The sequence below is a fragment of the Anolis sagrei genome, chromosome X (assembly GCF_037176765.1).
Source record: "Anolis sagrei isolate rAnoSag1 chromosome X, rAnoSag1.mat, whole genome shotgun sequence".
Lineage (NCBI taxonomy): Eukaryota > Metazoa > Chordata > Lepidosauria > Squamata > Dactyloidae > Anolis > Anolis sagrei.
The window spans coordinates 77007959-77033577 of record NC_090034.1 but is presented as its reverse complement, the minus strand read 5'-3'; the positions used below and the strand labels follow the sequence as shown (position 1 = coordinate 77033577).

Genomic DNA, 25619 nt, shown 5'->3' with positions numbered 1-25619 from the left:
CATCATCATTATCACCATCTTTATTTGTATATCTCCCCGAAGGGACTCGGGGCAGCTCACAGAAGCACTTCAAGTGCCACATACAGACAACAATACATAAGTATAAATACAATGACATAAGTATAATCAACAGCACATAAACATCTCACTTATAAAATTATAAAAATATGAAAATTATAAAATTCCTAAAACACAGTGGAACCTGCCAGCCAGCTATCTATCATAACAATCAATCACAGAGAAGGCCCCGTCTTAAAATGTTTTTATCAATGATTCATCACTCTGGATTACTCAGGTTCAAAGGCTTGTCTGAAGAGCCATGTTCTTAGACTCACCCAGAAGGCCTGAAGAGAGGGGGCTAATCTAATTTCTTTAGGGAGGTATTCCAGAGTTGGGAGCCACCACTAAGAAGGCCCTCTCTCTCATTCTTGAGATGGTGGTGGGACTGAAAGAAGGGCTTCCCCAGCCTGTGCCAGTTCGTAGAAGGAGATGCGGTCTCAAAGATAGATTCGACCCCAAGTGTATAGGGCTTTATATGTAACCACCTGCACTTTGAATTGGGCCCGGAAACGTATAGGTAGGTAGTGGAGCTACTTTAAAAGGGGGGTGGTATGCTTCCTAAAGCTTTCCCCCAGTTAATAATTTGGCTGCCGCTCTTTGCACTAGCTGCAGTTTCTGAGTTGTTTTCAAAGGCAGCCCCACGTAGAGTGCATTAATAGTTCATTCTGGATGTAACTAAGGCCATCGTGGCCAAGTCATATGCTCTTGTAACGGCATAATGGATGCCTTTGGACCAATGGTTCCCAACCTTTAGTCCTCCAGGTGGTTTGGACTTCAATTCCCACAATTCCTAACAGCTGGTAGGCTGAAGTTTACCCATGCCTGGTCTAACCAGACCTTCAACTTGGATGTAAACAATAATAGATATATTATTGATGTCTACCAAAAGTTGTTTTTTGGATAAACAACAGGAGTTTTCTACAATCTGATGTCTTGCCAGCCCCATAAGCCCTAGCCAGCATGGCTGTTGACATGGAATTAATAATAATAATAATAATAATAATAATACTTTATTTATACCCCGCCACCATCTCCCCAAGGGGACTCGGAATGGCTTACATGAGGCCAAGCCTGACAACACATCAAAAGACAAAAAGCAATAAGCAAATAAAACAATACAATTAATATAAATATAAATCACATATAAAACAATAACATGTCAAGGTCCAAAATGTGGAGGACCCAAGATTCCCCAACCCATGTCTATGTCTACATTCGGTTTGAGATACCGTATTTCTTCCATTATAAGACGCACCCCATTTTTAGAGATTGGAAAAAAGTGCATCTTAGAGTGGAAGAAATACGACAATCTTTCTTAGTCCCATGTGGAACTTGAAGGCCTTGAACACCAGGATGGTATCAAAATATATGAAGAAGCATCACACCAGGTATTTCTTTAATAAAGTAGGATGTTTAAAAAAATGTCAATTTTATGGCAAAAGATTTCTCCTTAACATGCCACTTTCCTTTTATTTTTGGCTAGTAAATAGTGCTCCTCACCAGTGCTAAGTGATGCTAGCTGTTTCTAGCTGCATGTGGCTGTTGCAGCGCACTTGAGAAGTAATGCTCCAATATATTCTATTAAGTACTTGTGTGTATGCATCCAAGCACCTCTTGGCATAACAAAATTGGCATTGTGTTGTGTGTGGAACTACTCTGGTTGTGTGATGTCTCTTTAAGTGCTTTGGGATCATGGAAGTTTAATATGAGCTTCCCGTAAGAGCAGTGCTATATCTACTCTGATCAGCATTTTGGCCTGGTAACTTCACAATAGGATGTGGCTTCTGTTGCCTTGACTCTCCCACATTCACAAGACAAACGGCAGAAAACAGTGTCTCTTCTGAGGCTATTAAGTCCTTCAATAGGGTTCACTCTTGGGACTATTCAACACATGAGTCGTTTGGGAATGGCATTTTCTGGGGCCATGACTGACAAGTCTTAAACTGATTTCTGTTTTCTGGATAATGCCCAACTGTGTTGCCCTGTATAATTTAGTTTTGTGCTTTCGCAAGGATCTAAATGTTACCATCTTCACAGTATATGTAAATAAAAAGAGCTCTATGATACACTTAAAGAATCACCACCATGTTTTTTGTTCTTCTGTGAAAATGCTGTGCCTAGTAGGGTTGTGCATTCGGGGTAAACCTTGACCTGTTTCGTATCCCAGCCTTCTGTGGGGGCCCCGACTCGTTTTTTGGGAGCCTCCTGAAATTGGGAGGGCAGACATCTGTTTTCACTCTGGGGTTTTCACTCTGGGGTATCAGCCCATTATGGGTGGAGGAGCTTCCCAGGCTCCCTTTCCCATCATTTTAAGCATTTAAGTTGTTTTACTCTAGAGGAGAGGCGCTCAGCTACAGGTAGTCATGCACTTTGAGGAGGCTTCTTACCTGTTTTTACTCTAGAGGAGAGGCATTCAGCTGCAGGCAGGCGTGTGCACTTTCTGGGCCTGCACGCCACACACGCATGCACTCTTTCCAAGGCAAGAAGCCAAGTTCTTCTCAGGAACAAAGGCATCAGGAGAGAAAATACTTGTACAGGGAATTCCAAGTACAGGCAGTCCCCGAGTTACAAACACATGACTTACATACAACTTACATACGACGTGGACTCTACAGACATCACATGCAACTCCTGGAACGATTCCAGTAGCGCTGCCTCCGGAAAATCCTGCAAATCTCATGGGAAGACAAGCGGACAAATGTCAGTGTGCTGGAAGAAGCAAAGACTACCAGCATTGAAGCAATGGTCCTCTGCCATAAACTCCTCTGGACCAACCACGTTGTCCGGATGTCTGACCACCGTCTCCCAAAGCAGTTGCTCTACTCCGAACTCAAGAAAGGAAAACGGAATGTTGGTGAGCAGGAAAAGAGATTTAAAGATGGGCTCAAAGCCAGCCTTAAAAACTCTGGCAGAGACACTGAGAACTGGGAAGCCCTGGCCCTTGGGTGCTCCAGCTGGAGGTTGGCTGTGACCAGCAGTGCTGTAGAATTTGCACGAATGGAGGGTGAAAGAGAAACGTGCCAAGAGGAAGGCGTGTCAAGCCAACCACAACCGGGACCGCCTTCCACTTGGAAACCTATGTCCTCACAGTGGGAGAAGATGCAGATCAAGAATACGGCTCCTCAGTCACCTACGGACCCACCGCTAGTACACCGATCTTGGAAGACAATCCTACTCGGACAACGAGGGATCGCCTAAGTATGTAAGTTAGTTATATACGACTCATAGTTAGGAAGGGAAGTGAGACAACAGGGAAGGAAAAACCACTCCTGAAAGATGGGAAAAGGTGTCTCCACTGAAGCTTTATCACCAATCCTTTTTTCCGCAACAAGCCAACATTTTCAAATTCTCACAAGTACAGAAAGTGATGTGAAATCTTTTAAACAGGGGAACAGACTGCAGAACAAATGGGTGTTAACCCTTTCCTATGCTATCCAAAGCTTAAAAATGTTCCGACTTACATACACATTCAACTTAAGAACAAGCCTACAGAACCTATCTGGTTCGTAACTTGGGGAGTACCAGTAGTTTCACCAAGTTTCAATTCAGACAATGATAAACATTTAAATACAAGATGATTTGGGGGCCCAAAGCCTGTATGTGATGTTGAATGGGCGCTCTGTGTATGTGCGTCTGTCTTGTGTGATTGCATGCACGCAACAAGTGAACTTTCCTTGCTTGGGAACAAAAGGAGATCTTGCTCACTCCTACCCTGCTGTCCAAGGCAACTCTTAACACAGAATGCTCTTTCCTCGCCCCTGGCAGAAGCGAGAGTGCAATCTGTATTGATTTGGCTTGGGGAGGAGGAGCAGGGCACCCATTAGGAACCATGCTCGAGGCCTTAGGGAGCTTCAGGTTGCGTATCCCCTTTTAGCTGCACATGAACAAGCCATAAGTGCATACCCTGCCCTCTCCTTCCTGCCTCTAGCCCAGAAAGATACAAATAATATGCTTCTAAATTACATACTGGTTCTTATATATAAACTGGATGCGCTTGTTAACCCTTATGTGAACAAGATGGGATTATACATTCCAGGGTGACCCTGGATTGTCTAAACAACTGGTAATTCAAACTAGCCACTTTTCAATTTCAATTTCAACATTTTATTATGGTCCAAAGACCCTTATTTAACCATAGGCATACAAAGTGTGCTGGTAATGAGATTAAGAACATCCGGTTGATTGAACACACAAATTGATAAAATTTACAACAGTTAAAAACTGCTTAAAATACATGTTGGCTAAAAACATAGGTTAAAGACTACAAGAAGTGCTGGCGCGTTTCAGCCTGTGTCTAAAATTGGGAATTGTCTAATTCTGGCTACTTCAGAAAGAAATTTGGTAGCCGCCAAGGTCACGTGGGGAAGGTTGTCACTAAGTAGAAATTTCACATAAAATTTCACTGGACTTGCTGGTAAGTTTCTCAGTAGGGGGTTGATTATGTGTGCTCGGGGTTGTTCACAGAAACTGCAAGACAGTAGAATGTAGTAAATGCATTCTACTTCCTGTTTGTTACATGGGCAGAGTCTTTCATTATATGGGGTACCTGCAAATCTTCCACGCAGCAATTCAGACGGAAGCACATTGCACCTTGCTTTGGAAAACATCAGTATTTGGCCACAATAATAATTTTTTTTTTTGTCGTGTCAGGAGCGACCTGAGAAACTGCAAGTCGCTCCTGTTGTGAGAGAATTGGCCGTCTGCAAGGATGTTGCCCAGGGAACGCCCAGATGATTTGATGTTTTATCATCCTTGAGGAAGGCTTCTCTCATGTCCCCGCATGAGGAGCTGGAGCTGATAGAGGGAGCTCATTCGCTCATTCGCCTCTCCCCGGATTCAAACCTGCGACCTGTCGGTCTTCAGTTCTGCCAGCACAGGGCTTTAACCCACTGCTCTAATAACACAGATACCTATAAATCAGTTGTAAATAAGCAATTGTCCTATTTAAATAAGCTTCAACATAGGTACAAGTTTAAGTAACTTCAATAGTGAAACACACAAAATATATACGGTTTACAACATAATTTCATAGGACATATACATCAATGAATATATCAAACTTAAAGGCAGTTCACATTGTGTTTAGTACATTTGAGAATATGTCCATGATCTTACAACAAAAGTTCACATTGTATTCCACAAACTTGAGAGTATCAAAACTGGAAACAGTTCGTGTTGCTTTCAGCCAACTCGGGAGTCCACAACAAGGTTCCCCGGGTGCTTTTGTGTCCTTGTTTCAAGAACAAAATTATCTTCTTCAGGCTTCTGGATGGCCTTGAGTATTTTCCGTTGGTCATGGGCGTTCTGTGTGGGAAGTTTGGCCCCATTCTGTCGATGATGGGGTTCAGAACACTCTTTGATTATAGGTGAACTATAAATCATGCGATGTTCGGGGCTTGGTGAATGCAAAGCTGGGGTGAAAATTGCTGGAAGAAACATTAACAACCTCAAATATGCAGATGACACCACTCTGATGGCCGAAAGTGAGGAGGAGCTGAGGAGCCTTCTAATCAAGGTGAAAGAAGAAAGCGCAAAAGCCGGGTTGCAGCTAAACATAAAAAAAAAAACCAAGATTATGGCAACAAGAATGATTGACAACTGGGAAATAGAGGGAGAAAATGTGGAGGCCGTGACAGACTTTGTATTTCTAGGCGCAAAGATTACTGCAGATGCAGACTGTGGCCAGGAAATCAGAAGACGCTTCCTTCTTGGGAGGAGAGCAATGTCCAGTCTCGATAAAATAGTAAAGAGTAGAGACATCAGACTGGCAACAAAGATCCGCATAGTCAAAGCCATGGTATTCCCTGTAGTAACCTACGGATGTGAGAGCTGGACCTTAGGGAAGGCTGAGCGAAGGAAGATCGATGCTTTTGAGCTGTGGTGTTGGAGGAAAGTTCTGAGAGTGCCTTGGACTGCGAGAAGATCCAACCAGTCCATCCTCCAGGAAATAAAGCCCGACTGCTTGATATCGAGCTGTTTTTAGGAGGGTTTCCCCAGCCGGGGGAAATCCTTGAGGACCGCACCAAAGAGAGTCCTGGAAACCTTGGTGAGGCCAGCGAAGCCAATTCCAGCTGTTAAAATATTAAAAATAATAATACCTTACCAAAGCGGAAGAAGTTCAGCGACCGAGGTGTTTATTAGCGATTCAGCTGCAATTGGATGCATTGCAGGGATAATTCCACCACAAGCATAAGCATACAGAGACCAGGAAGCATTTTTATAGCAAAAGTACAGTTTCGCAAATTTGAAATTCCCGCCCGCCTTCCCCACCTGGCTTGTCAGTGATTGGTGGATGGCCGAACAGCTGGGAGGAGGCTTGCCGAACCTCCCCCGCGCTCAGCCAATCACCGAGCTCCCTCGCTTCGGGCGGACCAATCAGGATCGTCCGGCCGCTTCGAGGGGCTAGCGAATCAGGAGCGAGGAGGCGGGATGAAGAAATGACAATGGAGGGGAAGGATTATGACAATCTTGACCAAGAATCTTCCTGCGTCCGGGGCAAAGTCGGGCCAGCAGTGAAGACAGTTATTGTTTGAGTCAATGGGTGGGTGATTGAACCAATCTGACTTTTCCTGTCAGTGCCGGATTAGCTGAGTTCAGTGAAGAGTTTCGAGTGATATGATCAGGGTTGGGCACAGGACCCCCTGATGGGCAGTCTCACCCTTATTGTCCTTGGTAAATTAGTTTCTGACCGGAGGAAGAATATCACTTGTTGGCCATGCTCCGAAGACAAATGAAGAAACTTCCTGAACTATTGTCCATGCAAGGGATGAGCAAATATGAGTTCCATTGTGGGGCAAATGACCCCTCGGGGCAGCTGTGCACGATTCAGTCTTTTGCTTCATAGTTTTAGTAGGGCAAAGTTAAAGGGTAAGACAAGCAATGTTTCATAGCAAGATACATACATACATTCAAATCATAAGCATTTCATAGCAACAAAAACCCCATCTTTGTCCCACATCCCAAGTATATTTAATAAAAGGATTAATTTTCATGAAGAAGTCTGAAGTCCAATGTTTTAAAAGGTCTTTGAGGAAAGTTCATGAGGGAGATAGTATGTACTCAAGTCCAAAACAGGCAGGCAGAGAGTCCAATGATCATTGGGAAGACTGGCAGATGAAACCCCAGCTGTGCTGCAACTGATTCATGCTTTTGTTCCTTGGGAAACTACAACTCTCACAAAGGGCAGAAGTCGCAAGATCCAGCCATTTCCCAAAAGCCTCGTGGGATCCTTGTTGTTGTCAGTGCCTTGGCAATGTGACCAAGACTTAACCCTTGTTGTGTAGTCTGGTGCCCTTGCCCTTTGCAGAACTACAAGTCACTATCCCTTATTTTTTTGGGGGGGGGTGCTTGACATCATTCTCATTGGAGGGAAGGATACTAGAGACAAAGTTGAAGTACTTTGGCCACATCATGAGGAGACAGGAAAGCCTAGAGAAGACAATTATGCTGGGGAAAGTGGAAGGCAAAAGGAAGAGGGGCCGACCAAGGGCAAGATGGATGGATGGCATCCTTGAAGTGACTGGACTGACTCACCCCACTCAAACCCATCGTGAGTGCCATTGGATCCCCCACATACGACCTAGCAAAATTTCTTGCTGCACAGTTACAAAGCCATATTGGGCTCACTACACACTACATCAAGGACTCAGCCCACTTCATAGAAAAAAAAAATCAGCAATCTCAAGCTGATCAGCTTCGATGTGGTATCTCTATCTACCATGGTCCCGGTAGCAGACACCATGGCACTCATCAACCAGAGGTTCCCAGAAGACATCACGGCTCTGTTTCACCATTGCCTCACCAACAGTTACTTTCAGTGGGACAATGAATTCTATGAACAGAAAGATGGAGTAGCTATGGGGAGCCCTCTCAGCCCGGTCATAGCTATCTTTACATGGAACACTTTGAAAAACAAGCCCTGGAGACAGCAACCAAAAAGCCCACGATATGGTTCAGATATGTGGATGACACCATCACCATTTGGAGCCATGGAGAAGAAGAACTCAACAGGTTCCTGGACCATCTTAACAGCATCCACCCAAACATCCAGTTCACCATGGAAAAAGAAAATGAAGGAAGACTGCCTTTTCTAGATGTCCTAGTCATCCGCAAACCAGATCAACAATTGGGTCACACCGTCTACAGAAAACCCACACACACAGATAGATATCTACATAAAAACTCCAACCATCACCCAAGTCAAAAAAGAAGCAAAATTAAAGCCTTGGCAGACCGTCCAAAAAGAATCTGCGAACCCCACCTCCTCCAAGATGAACTGAACCACCTCAACTGGGCTCTCCAGGCCAATGGATACTCCACCTCAGACATCAGAAGAGCTGCAAGACCAAGAACAAGCCACGAGAGTCAAGACAAAGATCCACCCAGAGGAAAAGTGTTCCTGCCATACATCAAGGGAACCACTGACCGCATAGGGAAGCTGATGAGGAAACACAACATACAAACAATCTACAAACCCACCAAGAAAATCCAACAAATGCTACGTTCAGCAAAGGACAAGAGGGATCCTCTCACCTCTGCAGGAGTCTACCGTATACCATGCAACTGTGGACAAGTCTACATAGGGACCACCAAACGCAGCATTGTCCAGACACGCATCAAGGAACATGAAAGGCACTGCAGATTACTTCAACCAGAGAAGTCAGCCATAGCAGAGCAGCTGATGAACCAGCCTGGACACAGCATATTATTTGAGAACACAGAAATGCTGGACCACACCAACAACCACCATGTCAGACTACACAGAGAAGCCATTGAAATCCACAAGCATGTGGACAATTTCAACAGAAAGGAAGAGACCATGAAAATGAACAAAATCTGGCTACCAGTACTAAAAAACTCTAAAATTATAACAGCTAAACAACAGAGAGGAAAAAACCAGGCACAGATTAACACCTCCCAGCAACAGATTTTCCCAGGCTCAGGCAGGCCTTCAAATGCTAATGAAGGTGATCAGCTAAACATTCACACCTAACTGCAGCAGGGAAGAGCTCCTTGCCCCACCCAGCCATTCCACAGATATATAAACCCATTGTCCTAATTCCAACAGACCTCACTACCTCTGAGGATGCTTGCCATAGATGCAGGCGAAACGTCAGGAGAAATGCCTCTAGAACATGGCTCTATAGCCCGAAAAAACCCACAAGAACCTAGTGATTCCAGCCATGAAAGCCTTCGACAATACGACAAAATCATAATTTTTGAGTGATGGTCACTCCTTGTGTTGTGAGACGTTTTGTTGCCAAATGTGGTGTGATTTCGTTCATTGGTTCTTTTGTTTTTAAGATACTCATTATGCACAGAGCATTGATAGATAGATAGATAGATAGATAGATAGATAGATAAGATAGATAGGGAAGGGTTTGTTTTGCTGTCTGTGGCCCTGTTCAGAAGATTTCGCCTCACTTTCTGTTGTCTCGCCCCCAGCTGTTAGGAATTGTGGGAGTCGAAATCCAAAACATCTTAAAAGAAGACCCAAGTTGGCCGATGCCCCATTCCCTGTCTTGCAGGAAAGGGGAGGGGCGGGCTTTAGCTTGAGCACGTGACGCCACCCACCAATCATAGCGAGCAGAAGATACGATGGCGTCATCCTCCCCAGGAGGTGGAAAAAGAAAAAAAAAGCCTCCATCCGGGTTCTTCTTTCCAAAGTGAGAGAGCGAGGAAAGAGACGCGCGGGCATGCGCACACATGCGCGCCGGGGAGTTGAGAAGCAGGCGCGTGCCACAGCGCGTGCGCGGTTGTGAGGCGCTTGCGCTGCCCAGACGCGGTGAGTCTTTCCGAGAGGCGGTGAGTGAGGGAGAGGGGGAGAAAGAGAGGGAGGGTACTCATAGAATCCCCTTCAAAGCAGGGATTGTGGGACTTTTCTGCCTTGATATTCTGGGTTATATGGCTGTGTGGAAAGGCCTTTAGATAGCCCAGTCTGAAGGCCATGAATAATCCCTATGAGGAGCATCTTAAAGAGCTGGGGCCATCATAGAATAGATTCTGGAATTCATAGAATCCTAGAGTTGGAAGAAACCTCATGGGCCATCCAGTCCAACCCCCTGCCAAGAAGCAGGAAAATTGCACTCAAAGCACCCCTGACAGATGGCCATCCAGCCTCTGTTTAAAAGCCTCCAAAAAAGTAGCCTGTACCACACTCGGGGGCAGAGAGTTCCACTGCTGAACGGCTCTCACAGTCAGGAAGTTCTTCCTCATGTTCAGATGGAATCTCCTTTCTTGCCTTAGTCACCTCCAGATTGGATTACTGTAATGCACTCTATGTGGGGCTGCCCTTGAAAACGGTCCGGAAATTTCAATTGGTACAACAGGCAGCAGCCAGGTTACTAACTGGTGCGACTTACAGAGAGCAGTCAACCCTCCTGTTTAAGGAGCTCCATTGGCTGCAGTTCATTTTCAGGTCCCAATTCAAGGTGCAGGTTCTTACCTACGAAGCCCTGAATGCTTTGGGACCCGCCTACCTGCGTGACCGCATTTCTGTGTACGAAGCTGGAGCCCCCGGTGGCGCAGTGGGTTAAACCCCTGTGCTGGCAGGACTGAAGACCGACAGGTCGCAGGTTTGAATCCGGGGAGAGGCGGATGAGCTCCCTCTATCAACTCCAGCTCCTCATGCGGGGACATGAGGGAAGCCTCCCACAAGGATGATAAAAAACATCAAATCATCCAGGCGTCCCCTGGGCAACGTCCTTGCAGATGGCCAATTCTCTCACACCAGGAGTCACTCCTGACATGACAAAAAAATATGTGTACGAACCCACACAATCTCTTCGATCATCTGGAAAGGCCCTGCTCACGCTCCCACCTCCTTCACTGGTGGGGACGAGGGAGAGGGCCTTCTCAGTGGTAGCCCCCCAACTCTGGAATTCACTTCCCAAGGACATCAGACATGCCCCAACTCTGGCAGTCTTTAGTAGGAGCCTGAAAATGTGGTTGTTCCAGTGTGTCTTCCCAGAATACGGAAAACTCTCAGCAATATGTCCTCGAAATGCACTTTACCACTGATTTAGGACTGACTGCGTTCCCTCATCTCTTTTTGAAAACCCTGTACCAGTTATGTCCTACCTTGTTCTTTTTAAATTTAAAAGTTATTACATTTGGCCCGGCCATTGGTTTTTAAATGTTTGCATGTTTATTGTTTGTTGTCTATGTGATTTATATTAATTGTATTGCTTGATTGTTTTGTTATTGCTTTTGTTATTGATGTACTGTGGGCTTGGCCTCATGTAAGCCGCACCGAGTCCCTTGGGGTAGCGGGGTATAAATAAATTATGATTATTATGATTATTGTTTGAAGCCATTGTTCCATGTCCTAGTCTGCAGGGCAGCAGAAAACAAGCTTGCTCCCTCCTCCCTGTGGCTTCCTCTCACATATTTATACATGCCTATCATGTCTCCTCTCATCCTTCTCTTCTTCAGGCTAAATATGCCCAGCTCTTTAAGCCGCTCCTCATAGGGCTTGTTCTCCTGACCCTTGATCATTTTAGTCGCCCTCCTCTGGACACATTCCAGCTTGTCAATATCTCTCTTGAATTGTGGTGCCCAGAATAGGACACAATATTCCAGGTGTGGTCTAACCAAAGCAGAATAGAGGGGTAGCATTACTTCCCTAGATCTAGACACTATGCTCCTATTGATGCAGGCCAAAATTCCATTGGCTTTTTTTGCCACCACATCACATTGTTGGCTCATGTTTAACTTGTTGTCCACAAGGACAACAACTCCCATAATTCCTAACAGGTAGTACATAGGTTGGGTTACTGTGAGTTTTCCGCATCTATGGCAGGCACCCTTAGAATTTGTGAGGTCTGTTGGAAACTAGGTAGGAGGGGTTTATATATATGTGAAATGATATCCAAGGTGAGAGGAAGAACTCTTGACTGTTGGAGGCAAGTGTGAATGTTGCAATTGATCACCTTGATTAGCAATGAATGGCCTTGCAGCTTCAAAACCTGGCTGCTTCCTCCTGGGGCAGTCCTTTGTTGGGAGTTTTAGCTGGCTCTTATTGATTCCTGTCAGGAATTCCCCTTTATTTGCTTTATTTATTGTCCTTATTTTAGAAGGTTTTTTAAAATACTGGGGAGCCAGATTTTGTTCATTTTCATGGTTTCTTCCTTTCTGTTGAAATTGTCCACATGCTTCTTGTGGATTTCAATGGCTTCTCTGTGTCGTCTGACATGGTGGTTGTTGGTGTGGTCCAGCATTTCTGTGTTCTCAAATAATATGTTGCGTCCAGGTTAGTTCATCACCTGCTCTGCTATGGCTGACTTCTCTGGTTGAAGTAGTCTGCAGTGCCTTTCATGTGCCTTGATTCGTGTTTCAGCGCTGCTGCTGCATTTGGGGGTCCCTATGTAGACTTCGTGCCTTGGATCATGAGAAGATCCAACCAGTCCATACTTCAGGAAATAAAGCCCAACTGCTCATTGGAGGGAAGAATAGTAGAGGAAAAAATGAAGAACTTTGGCCACATCATGAGAAGAAAGGAAAGCTTAGAGAAGACAATCTGGGGAAAATGGAAGGAAAAAGGAAGAGGGGCTGACCAAGATGGATGCGTGTTATCCTTGAAGTGACTGGCTTGACTCTGAAGGAGCTGGGGGACGTGATGGCCGACAGGGAGCTCTGGCATGGGATGGTTCATGAGGTCACAAAGAGTCGTGGAATGAACAACAACAATGTAGACTTGTCCACAGCTGCACAGTATGCGATAGACTCCTGCAGAAGTGAAATGATCCCTCTTGTCCTTTGCTGAACAGAGCATTTGTTGGATTTTCTTAATGTAGATAGTTTGTAGGTTGTGTTTCTTCCTCAGCTTCCCTCTGCGGTCAGTGGTTCCCTTGATGCATGGTAAGAACACTTTTCCTCTGGGTGCATCTTTGTCCTTACTATCATGGCTTGTTTTTGATCTTGCAGCTCTTCTGATGTCGGTGGCCTCTAGAGCCCAGTTGAGGTGGTTCAGTTCACCTTGAAGGAGGTGGGCTTCGCAGATTCTTTTTTTTAATTAATTTTTTATTTCAAAAAGATAATACACCAACCATATATATTGCAGAAATATACACAAACACATACACATATGTAGACAACCCGCCACCCACAGTATAGTTATCCCTCAACCCACCTCCAGTGCTCCCCACCACCTTGGTTTCCATCACTGATCCCTGCAGGATTTATGCACATCTTGTTTAACCCTATACTTCTAATTCAATAAATTCCTCTTGTTTTTATTTCTTTAGCTCTCCCGTCAAATATGCTAAGGCCAACTTCCAGTTTCTTTCAAATATTTCATGATTTTCATTTTTCAAATTGCTAGAAATCTTAGCCATCTGTGCATAATCCCACAGTTTATCCTTCCAATTTTTGATGCTTAATGTTTTCTCCCCTTTCCAATCTTTGGCAATTGTAATGCTTGCAGCCACAAAGCTGTACAAACAAAATTCTCTCTCTGGTTGTTCTAAGCATTTCTGAATATCCCTAATAGGCACATCCCTGGGTTGTTTTTTTTACTTTGTTGTGAATCATTTTATTTGTTTCCTTTATTATTCTTTTCCAATAGACCTGCACCAGTTCACAAGACCACCATACATGAAAAAAGTCCCTTTCTTTGTTTTGCACCTCCAACAGGAACCTGTTTGTGAATTGTCCAGATTCTTTTTCCACAGTCTGCCAGGGCTTTAATTGTGCTTCTTGGTTGGAGTTTTTATGTAGGTATCTATCAGTGTGTGTAGGTTTTCTATAAACTATGTGGCCCAATTGTTGGTTGGGTTAGAGGTGACCAGGACATGAATCAATCAGTGCCAGCTAACACCTCCAAACAAAGGATTCCCCCAGGCAGCAATCAGCCAGGCTTTGAAGGAGCAAGGCCATTAAATGCTTATCAAGGTGGCCAATTGCAACATTCACACCGGTCTCAAGCAGACAAGAATCCTTTCTCCCACCCTGGACATCATTCCACAGATATATAAACCCTATTTCCCTAGTTTCCAACAGACCTCACAACCTCTGAGAATAGTTGTCATGGATGTGGCAAAACGACAGGAGATAATGCTTCTGGAGCATGGCCAGATAGCCCAGAAAATTCACAGCAACCCAGTGATTCCAGTCATGAAAGCCTTCGGCAGCCGGTAGGCTATTAGGAATTGTTGGAACATCTGGTGGGAGGGCTGAAGTTGACTCATGCCTGATTTAGCCTGCAGGAGAGAAGGATGAGAGACATGTGAAAGGATGGCCTAAGCAAGCTTCTTTTCTGCTGCCCTTGAGACTTAAGACTCAATGGAGCCATGGGTCTAAATGACAAGAGAGGAGATTCCTCCTGAACATTAGGAAGGACTTCCTGACTGTAAGAAGAACAGCTGAACAGTGGAACTCTCTGCCTCAGTGTGTGATGGAAGTTCCTTCCTTGGAGGCTGTAAACAGAGGCTAAATGGCCATCTGTTGGGGGACTTTTATTGTGCTTTTCCTGCATGGTAGGGGGTTGGACTTGATTTTTCTTGTGGTCTCTTCCAACTTCATCATTCTTTGACTCTGTGTTCCCCATGATAGTCTTACAAGCACCCTGGTTAACGTGTTGTTGAAGGCTTTCATGGCCGAAATCACTGAGTTGCTGTGAGTTTTCTGGACTGTCTGGCCATGTTCCAGAAGCAGTCTCTCCTGATGTTCCACCCACATCTATAGTAGGCATCTTCAGAGTTTGTAAGGTATGTTGGAAACTAGGCAAGTGGGGTTTATATATCTGTTGAATGTTCAGGGTGGGAGAAAAAGCTCTTGTCTGTTGGAGGCAGGTATGAATGTTTCAATTGGCCACCTTGATTAGCATTGATTAGCCTTTCACTTTCAAAGTCTGGCTGTTTACTGCCTGAGGAAATCCTTTTTTTTTTTTTTTTGGAGGTGTGAGCTGGCCCTGATTGCTTCATATCTGGTTAACGGTGGGCTACAAATTGCTACACAGTTTGTCGGAACTTGAATTGACTGATATACCAGACTTAAGGAATAGTCACTAGTGATGGGAGAGAAGTGAATAGTGACTTGCTTCGGAGTTATGTCCTGGGCCCTATTTAACACCTTTATGAATGATTTGTATGACAGAAGAGATGACACGGCTGTCAAATTTGCAGATTTGGCTAAAAACAAAGGCGAAAAACTGTCTTTCCAGGCAGATTTTAAAAGAAGGACATATTTTAAACACTGAAGCAGAGGTTACCGATTGGTATTTATGTTGGAGGTATTTGTGTTTTTTTTCCTGCCTGGAAGAATGAGCTTGGACTAAATGGCCCTTGGTGTCTCCTCCAACTATGAATCTGCCCATGGAGTCTACCTGGACAGGGGCAACCTTTCTTTCAATCCAAGGCAATGGTGGCAGGAGGGAAAGACAGTGGGTCGCCTTGATGCACTATTTCTTAAAGGCAGAAACAGGATGCTGGGCCAGACAAGCCTCTGGATCATGTCCCTCTAGGAAGGCCGCTCCTGATTTCAAGGCCTTGTCTAACCTCCCCCTCTCAACCTGTTGTATCCCTCTACATTTCCATCCCTCCTCCTTTTTCTCCCTCCTTGGAAGGACACTGTGTTCTCCACATATCTCTTGATCAAGGGTGCATCCAGGAGGGCTTCCTTCCTCCCAGCATCCTTCTTTACTCTTTCTTCCCTGAATTTCATTCCTTCCTTTACAAAGGAGATGGCAATGTGAGTATGAGTGATGTCTCTTTGTTGCCCTTGCAGCTTGGGTCAGGGGCTTCTTCCTTTTCTTTTCCCTTCTCCCAAATAGGTCACATTGTCTCTGTTATCGCCTCACACTTTGCGTAAAGTGACCTCCCTTTTTGTTTCCTACGGTGTGTTAGCAATACCCCCTTTTCCCAATTCTTACTGGGTTTTTCCTCTGTGTTTCCCTTTTCCCCTAGATATGTGCTTCTGCTAGTGATTTCTTACCTCTGGTCTTTCTGCTAATGATTTCTTACCTCTGCTTGTGATGCCATTGTCATTTCCTTAGTGGTGCAATGGGTTAAACTCTTGTGCTGGCAGGACTTCTGACTGATAGGCCAGCGATTCGAATCCAGGGAAAGTGGGCTGAGCTCCCTCTGTCAGCTCCAGCTTCCCATGTGTGGACATGAAAGAAGCCTCCCACAAGGATCGTAAAACATCAAACATCGGGGCAATGTCCCCTTGGCAACGTCGTTGCAGATGGCCAATTCTTACATCAGAAGTTGCTCCTGACACAAAATTAAAATGCCATTTATGTCCTACTTGGGTTGCTGTGATTTTTCCAGGCTGCATGGCCATGTTCCAGTAGCATTCTCTACTAACGTTTTTCCTGCATCTGTGGCCAGCATCTTCAGATGTGTGATGCCTGCAATAGATACAGGCAAAACTTCAGGAGAGAATGCTACTGAAACATGACCACACAGCCTGAATAACTCACAGCAACCCAGTGATTCCAGCCATGAAAGCCTTCGACAGCACGTTGCATATGCCCTGCTTCTTTTTCTTTTTCACAAGGATTCCCCCACTTCTCCACAGTTTTCCTACCACCTTCTCTTTCAATTTGTGGCTTTACTGTTCTTCCTTATTTCTGTCCTTGTCCTTTAAGACAACCACCGAGACATTGTTTTCCTCCTCGTGGTCATCACCATTTTCAGAATGCTTCATTCAATTGTATTGCTCACTTTCCACCACACAGGGTCCTGCCTTACGGATGCTCATTGCCATTCATGTCTATTCTTGACTTGGCATTTGTTTCTTGCCCTCCTTGCTGCTTCTCCCATATAGTTTGTGTTGTCCGTTCCCCCCCTCCCCCAATAAATTTCTAAGGGTTTCCCATGTTAACTCACAACAGCAAAAATAACAAAGGATCTCGTGGCATCTAGAGGACTCAAGAAATATAATTTGCTACAAGCTTTCTTGAGTACAGTCCATGAAAAGTTAGGTCAATGTTTTATTATTGTTGTTAGAGTTATATTCTCTTTGTTAATGACTTCTCACGACATGGAAGAGTGACAAAGTCTTGACTTTGCTCACCCCTCTCTCTTTTGGGGAGTGCTAGTTTCAAACGATGCACTTTCAGTTTTAAACTGATTGAAATTTCCAAATTGGGATTTGCAGTCAGGACTGGGGTCTGTGCGATTTATAGTTCGTCATTGTATATCAAATTGGGATCATTGTTTATTCCGAAACTATATTTTAAACAAACTGCAATTTAAAATTGGGAGGAGAACAAACAGAAGTTGAGGTGGAGTGGGGGCATGCCTTGTTGTAGATTAGTTGATACAGTGGGAAACTGGTTTTCTGTTTTGTCTGAATTAAGCATCTGGCAGGGTGATACGTCTTTGTTCCTTGTCATCCAAGAGTAGCTGGAGGTCACCGGTGGAGCACATGCTTTTCATGATCCAGCCTTTTTCTCTTGCCTGAAGATCCTGGTAATTCTCCTGCCTGAAACTTGAGAAAGCCATTATCAGCTAGTATCAATAATGCTGGGTTAGCTGGACTTGTAGTTTGACATGGTATGGGATTGCTTCCAAGAGGGAGTAGAAAGAGTCGGTATGGCCAGGAAGCTGAGGTTCCTTTTATTTGTGAAAAAGTAAAATACTTTACACATCTTAGAATGTATAATTCTATCTTATTTATCTGTATAGAAGTATCATATGTATACAGATCAGCTATCTACACTCCTTGTTTGCTTCCTTGAGAATTCAGAGGTACATCCTTGCCGTAAAGTGAAATTAGAGCATAATCCACATCAGTTTTCTTGCACTTACATTGTGGATAATATTTGAGTAAGCTCCCATTTACAAACATCAGAATAAGCTTTAAAAATTGTATTGTTTATTGTTCAGTTCAAGTTTGGCCTCCCAGCTTTAGCAAGACAATTCTGTGCACTTACTTACTTAGGCGATCCCTCGCTTTCCTACAAAGATGATTGTCTTCCAGTGTTCTTGTGGGTCCGTATGTGGCTGTGGAGCCCTATTCTTGCTCTGCATCTTCTTCCGCAGTGAGGGCATTGGTTTCCAGGTGGAAGGCGGTCTCGGTCGGGGTTGGCTTGATGCGCCTTCCTCTTGGCACGCTTCTCCCTTTTGCCCTCCATTCGTGCCTCCTCAAATTTTGCAGCACTGCTGGTCACAGCTGACCTCCAGCTGGAGCGCTCAAGGGCCAGGGCTTCCCAGTTCTCAGTGTCTATGCCAGAGATTGGCTTTGAGCCCATCTTTAAATCTCTTTTCCTGTCCACCAACATTCCATTTTCCGTTCTTGAGTTCAGAGTAGAGCAACTGCTTTGGGAGATGGTGGTCGGGCATCCGGACAACGTGGCCGGTCCAGTGGAATTGGTGGCGGAGGACCATCACTTCAATGCTGGTGGTCTTTGCTTCTTCCAACACGCTGACGTTTGTCCGCTTGTCTTCCCAAGAGATTTGCAGGATTTCTGTGCACACTTACATTGTGTTTGATGGGCCTTACACTCAGAAGCCTGCATAAGATTGGAACAGTTGAGGAATTGAACAAGAAGACATAGCTTTTATAATTGTTATTACTTTTATGAATTTAAAATGTATTGTGATGTGATTTTTTTGCTTTTAACTGATGTATGTATTTTTATATATGGCACCTAATTGTTGCCGATTTGTACACCACCCTGAGTCGCCTTCGGGCTGATATGGGCGGGCTAGAAGTGATGTAAATAAATAAATAAATAAGATTGCAGCCTTAATTTGCAGAAGCCTTCAGTTATAAGCTGTTCTCATCTCTCCCTCCCACTACATTTTCTTCCTCATCATGTAAACAGAAAACATGTCTATTCTGGAAAAGTCTTAACAAGGACATCCCTTTGTTCAAAATAATTTAAAAATTTCTCTGTTCTGTCAATACTATTGTTCCTATTTGTCTGCCAAAAGACTATCCTAGTACATGAGTATAGTACCTTACAAGACATGCATCTATACTGTACAATTAATGCAGTTAAAGTGGTGTCAAACTGTAATATCCCCCCCCCCACCCCCGTACGTAGGTTTGTTTATTTTCCCGTCTCTCCATGAGTTCTCCCTATAATCAGTTTTATCCCTTTATCTCACCTGGAGTTTTAAAATCATTTTATGTACATGCGGCCCGCTCTCTGTCATTATGTTTGGTTTCTATGTTCTGTGTATATTGTTTATATGCTTTGATGTTTTTATACTTTAATGTTATGTTGTTTATTTTATTGTAATTTTGTATTTTTTTTTCTTTGTATTGTAATTTGTTGTTCAGGCTTGGCCCCATGTAAGCCGCTCCGAGTCCCCGTTGAGGGAGATGTGGCGGGGTATAAATAAAGATTATTATTATTATTATTATTATTATTATTATTCTACCGTGTAGATCAGGCCCTCCAGATGTTTTGTACTTCAACTCCCAGAATTCCTAGCAGCCACACCCTGGGTCATATATAATTCAGGTGTTTTAGCTTGAGGCTAAGCATATAATCATAGGCACTCGGCTCCTTAATTCAGGTAATCAAAGTATTCAGGTTTTTCTGCCTGTGCCAGTGTTTTGCCTCTGACTTTGGTGGACTTCAGAGTCTCATTAAAATGTAAATTAGAAGTTATGTGCCTTATCTACTTTTATCAACATGTATGTGCACTTTCAGCCCCCCCCCCCCCCCCCAGTGGCATAGTGGGTGAAGCTGCTGAACTTGCTGACCAAAAGCTCGGCAGTTCAAATGCGGTGTGAACTCCCACTATTAGGCCCAGCTTCTGCCAACTTAGCAGTTCGAAAGCATGCAAATGTAAGTAGATCAATAGGAACCGCTCCGGCAGGAAGGTAATGCAGTCATGCCAGCTCATAACCTTGGAGGCGTCTTCAGACAACGCCAGCTCTTCGGCTTAGAAATGGAGACAACTAGACTTAATGTCAGGGGGAAACCTTTACCCTTTACGGTAGAAATCTCATAATTTAAAAGTCCAAAAGCATCACAATTCAAGATGGGTGTTTGAGCAATAATATGCAATAGCTCAAAAAGAGAAATTGTTATGTTTGCATAAAGTATTCAGCAGTTAACTCCATGTTCAAAATAATTTCTCCAAATTAGGCCATTTTGATTAGCAGCAATGCAGAAGATGTTATTTTATCTTCTTTACAATAAGAGGAAGAAAAATGAAGAAGAAACTAAAATGTTTGCTTAAAAGAACATAGGTATGACTAAGGTGACTTGCTTTCTGTTCAAAGACTCTTCACCTTAACCAACAAACATTGTGAGGTAATATTTTGAACATAAAGACCTTTAAACAGAAGCAAAATGTGGATCTGATAAGGAATCTACAACACACAAAATCCATTGTGTTATCTGATGAAAAGAGGCTGCTGCTCCTGGACATAACACTAGCTTCCAGCTTTGTGGATTGCTGAACTGAGATGACATAAGTAACCTCAAATGACCTCTGCTTCAGTTTTTCCATTTACAAACAGATAACAATAGACTGACAATTCCAAGGTTCTTCAAGAGAATCAGTACTCACAATATAACATACAATTGGCTTGTGAACACCTTGTTCATACTATTGAACTAAATGATCAATAAGATTTGAATATTATGAATTTGTAATTGCTCATGCTATTTTTGCCTCAAAGAACTGAATGGGCCTTATGTTGATGCCTGTTGAAAAACTGCAGAAAATTATTTAAGTGGGGAATCAATAGTAGGTACTAAGGCATCTGAGATGATACGCTTCATGCTTTTGACCTTTTAAAAAGAAGATAATATAATAAATTGTTGGTTTTTAATACTGACAGCATTTTAAAAGTAAGTAGCTTTTTCTAAAGTAACAGTAAAGACCCAGCTGATTGTGCACATAAAAGGTAAAGGTTTTCCGCTGACATTAAGTCTAGTTGTGTCCAACTCGGGGGTGGTGCTCATCTCATTTCTAAGCTGAAGAGCTGGTATTGTCCATAGACACCTCCAAGGTCATGTGGCCAGCATGACTGCCTGGAGTGCTGTTACCTTCCCGCCGGAGCGGTACCTACTGATCTACTCACATTTGCATGCTTAACCCGAAGTTGCCTCTATTGCAGACCCCTCCTTTCACCTACAGCAGTGGTTCTCAACCTTCCTAATGCTGTGACCCCTTAATAGAGTTCCTCATGTTGTGGTGACTCCCAACCATACAATTATTTTTGTTGCTACTTCTTAATTGTAATTTTGCTACTGTTATGAATTGTAATGTCAATATCTGGTATACAAGATGTATTTTCATTCACTGGACCAAATTTGTCACAAATACCCAATACGCCCAAATTTGAATACTGGTGGAATGGGGGGGAAATGTTTGTCATTTGGGAATTGTAGTTGCTAGGATTTATAATTCACCTATAATAAAAAAAGCATTCTGGACTCCACCAACGATAAAATTGAACCAAACTTGACAACAGAACCCCCATGACTAAGAGAAAACACTAGAAGGGTTTGTTGGGCATTGACCTTGAGGTTTGGAGTTGTAGTTCACCTACATTCAGAGAGCACTGTAGGCTCAAACAATGATGGATCTGGACCAAACTTGGCATGTATCAGTATGCCCAAATGTGAATACTGGTGGAGTTTGGGGAAAATAGACCTTGACATTTGGGAGTTGTAGTTGCTGGGATTTATAGCTCACCTACAATCAAAGAGTATTCTGAACCCCACCAATGATAGAATTTGGCCAAACTTTCCACACAGAACACCTATGACTAACAGAAAATACTGTGTTTTTTGATGGTCTTTGGTGACCCCTCTGAAACCCCCTCACAACCCCCCCCCCCCCCGGGTCACACCCCCAGGTTGAGAAACACTGGCCTACAGGAAAGCCTGCAATATCCTACAGCCCATCGAATGCCCTGCCCTTCACCTTTGGTGTGATCAGCCTGAGTTTTAGTAACTAATGGCACTTTTTCCACCTATCGTATGCATTTTATATGTTTATTTATGTAAACTGCCTGATGGAAGGAACAAAAAACTCAGTGCAGTTGCTAATCCCATTGAATCAATTGGGTTTACCATTTAGCAGTTGATTCGGTGTATATGTTTGGAACTAGCAATTGGATTTAGACTTGGATAGATTTTTAAATAGTATTCATTTAGACTGGCTGCTTGTGAGCCTTGTTTTGATTATCCTAATGATAAAATCCTGGTTTTAAAACATCTCATTCAACTTTGAACAAATGTCAATTATGTTCTCACATTTGATATGCTTGAATCGTTGGAAATATGTTTTTAAAAATATTCTCAGTCTTGTTTCTTGCGTATACTATCCTAAGTTCAATGCTACATAAGGACAGGGTAGACTGAATGACGAGCAGATTTTTTTCTGCTAGTGAAATGGCACCCCTTTATAAATGACTTAATTTTTTTAAGCTGTAAAAAAGAAAATCTGGTAAACTAATTTTCATTTGTTCTTTTTGTGTGTGTTTAATTAGCCACCTCCTGCAAATTTGGAGTTCAACAAAAGTTCTGTTGCTTTGAGTGGACAATGATTAGAGACACAATGAAGGCCTGGAGTGACAGTCAGTCAGACCTTTACAGCAGTGACTTAGAAGAGGAGGAAGAAATGATTTTTGGAGAAAATGAGGAAGATTTGGAAGAGATGATGGATTTAAGCGACCTGCCTACCTCACTCTTTGCTTGTAGTGTTCACGAAGCAGTGTTTGAAGTTCAAGAGCAAAAGGTATGGGAAAAATCCAGAAAAATGTGCTATTTTGTAAGATATCACAATACTTTGTGTTCAAATTTGCAGGATACCTTTAGGCTGTTTTTTAAAAAAATGCATTTATTTTTGCAAAAGTACAGACAATATAACCACAATACGTCATATAGGTAAAGATCTTCCCCTGACATTAAGTCCAGTCGTGTCCGACTCTGGGGTTGGTGCTCATCTCCATTTCTAAGCCGAAGAGCTTGCATTGTCCGTAGACACCTCCAAGGTCACGTGGCTCGCATGACTGCATGGAGCGCCATCATATGAAGCACCATCATATGCCAGGGCGTGGCCATGGAGAATGGAAAGCGACTTCGATAGATTTTACTGTGCTAGTATGTAGGATAGAAGAGCCCAAAGCATTGGTTTACACATGGCTGTATAGTGGGATTTGAATACTTTCCAAGCTAGAGTCCATTGTATTGTCTTTGAACTAGAGTTGAGAGATGATTCTTGTAGCATAAAGCAATAATAGCAGAACTGGAAGAGATGAAGTGAAAGATTGAATACTTATTTATTTTTATTTTGTTGTATATAATGGTAATATAGGCCCCCTGGTGGCACAGCGGGTTAAACTGCTGAGCTGCTGAACTTGCTGACCGACAGGTTGGCGGTTCATGTGCGGGAAGTAGGATTAACTTCTGCTGATAGGCCCAGCTTCTGCCAACCTAGCAGTTCAAAAACATGCAAATGTGAGTAGATCAATAGGTATCACTCTGGCGGGAAGACAATGGCGGTTCATGCAGTCATGCTGGCCACATGACCTTGGAGGTGTCTATGGACAGTGCCAGCTCTTCTTCTTAGAAATGGAGATGAGCACCAACACCCAGAGTCGGACATAACTAGATTTAATGTGAGGGAAACCTTTACCTATATAATGGTAATTCATGTGGAGCATTTGAGATTGAATAGGATAAAAATCCAAACAGATTTATAGCACCAGTAGTTTTGAATCCGGATTTTTCAGGCACTGCATGTGTGTGGAAGTGAATTACCATATTAAAGCCACACCGCTATAATCTGAAACTAGTTTTGCTTTTATCTTATTTCAGACAATTGATTTCCTTGTGTTGAGGTTGTTTTAATTTTCGAACTTGAGGCACAGATATTCTATTTACAGATAGATGATGTTGCCAACCTGACTGCTTGTTTCCATTCTTTTCAAAATTAGTCATTTCATGAGATTTCCAGCTTGCTGTATATTAGTGATTCATACTGAGCTCACTTGCTTTCTAGTCAAACTATATTGTTGTTTCAAGGACCCATCCAGGGAATGTTGAGCTGTAAAAATAACCTCGCATGATTATTTTCGTCTTGTTTGCTATAATCCTTTTTATTCATCTCATTAACTGCCTGATATGTTATCCCATAAGCCTGATCATTTAGCTGGTTCTGCATGTTCATTTCCCAGTGTTCTGAAAAACATGGTGATTTAACAAAACTGATTCATCCACCTCACAAGGTCATTTTGAGGAACCGTAATTGGAGATGATGTAGTGCAACAACTACACTGCATAGCTTTCTTTTATTGCAAACTGTTCTTTCAATTTACAGTTTTCAGCACCTACACCCTTACCTTGAGAGGGATCCATCTGTATCAGAGAACTAAAGCTGGAGTGGGTTCATAGCAAAAGAAGGCATTTATTTTTGGCAGTGGGTACTCCTACTCATCCACAAATGAGAACTTCTTTGCCTTCATGGTTCCAGCAAGGGCATATTGTAATGTGTGCTGAGATGTTTCCGGCCTCTGAAATACATCAGGGGAAATGGTGGGAAGCAGCTACAGTATTTGTCCACTCTCTAGAAAATGAGCTGACAGCATTTTCATATCAGTCTAATATATGAATAATTTTTAAAGCAGCTTATTTAACAGCTCTCGTATAGAGGGAAAATTATGTAATCGTTGATGTAATAACATTCCTCTTGCTGCCTGTATGAAGAAGGGTGGCTAGATGAGAATGTATACTTATTCTGATGGTGTGGTTGGAGCAGTTCTTGGTAGATCCAAGTTTGCTCTTAGTGGAGTCTAAAACAGTTCTGTAACATGCATATTCCAGAGTGGTATGTACGAGGGTTATCTGGAAAGTAACGTTATAAGGCGCGTAGCTCTTGTGGGGGAATCTTCTCGAGGGAAGTTGGTATCACTGCCGTGTAGCAGGAAGTTAGCAGAAGTGAATGAGCAGTGTCAGTCGTCAGTAGCTCATCGACTGGCATTGTGCTGAAGGTTAGAGAAAGAGCGTCCTCATTCCATTTCCAAATACGAAGTTCGCACTGTAATACGCTACCTAAATGCTAAGAGCATGAACACTGCTGCGATTAATCACAAAATCCTTTCAGTTTATGGAGAGGACATAATGTCAAGACAGCATGTGACAAAATGGGTACGGAATATATTGTGAGACCATGAAGAAACTTCGCAGAGCCATCCAAAACAAACATCGTGAGATGCTGATGGCGGGAGTCTTTTTCCTTCATGACAATGCGCGCCCGCAACCCCGATCTTGCACCCAGTGACTTATCATCTGTTCACTTGAAGGAACACCTGGGTGGAAAACACTTTTCCGATGACAAGGAGGTGAAAATCGAAGTGATGAACTGGCTGAAAAAGGTAGAGGGAAGCTTCTATGTCACAAGCATCAAAAACTCGTCCCACGGATGACAAAATGTATTGAACTGAATGGTGATTATGTGGAAAAATAATCTAATACCTAGGCTACTATTCATGTAAATTTTATTAAAATATATTCATTCTTTGTATTTTTCAAAAATCCTGTAACCTTACTTTCCATATAACCCTCGTACATACAATACATGTACATAAAATACATATATTAAAACACACCACTATAAAAACATGCACCAAAACACAGA

General features: G+C 43.1%; 1 protein-coding gene across 2 annotated transcripts in view; it reads left to right on the top strand.

The window, feature by feature from the left end:
* The first annotated feature begins 9776 nt into the window (after nucleotides 1–9776).
* RCAN3 (RCAN family member 3) overlaps nucleotides 9777–25619 on the top strand; it is a 35000-nt gene continuing 19157 nt past the window's right edge. The window contains exons 1-2 of one of the 2 annotated variants that reach the window (XM_060784411.2): nucleotides 9777–9844; nucleotides 22471–22718. In XM_060784411.2, the coding sequence (XP_060640394.1) occupies nucleotides 22524–22718 (195 nt within the window). In that variant the 5' untranslated portion in view covers nucleotides 9777–9844; nucleotides 22471–22523. Of the gene's footprint in view, nucleotides 9865–22470; nucleotides 22719–25619 lie in introns of both variants that reach the window. The other variant, XM_060784409.2, reaches the window with a different exon arrangement.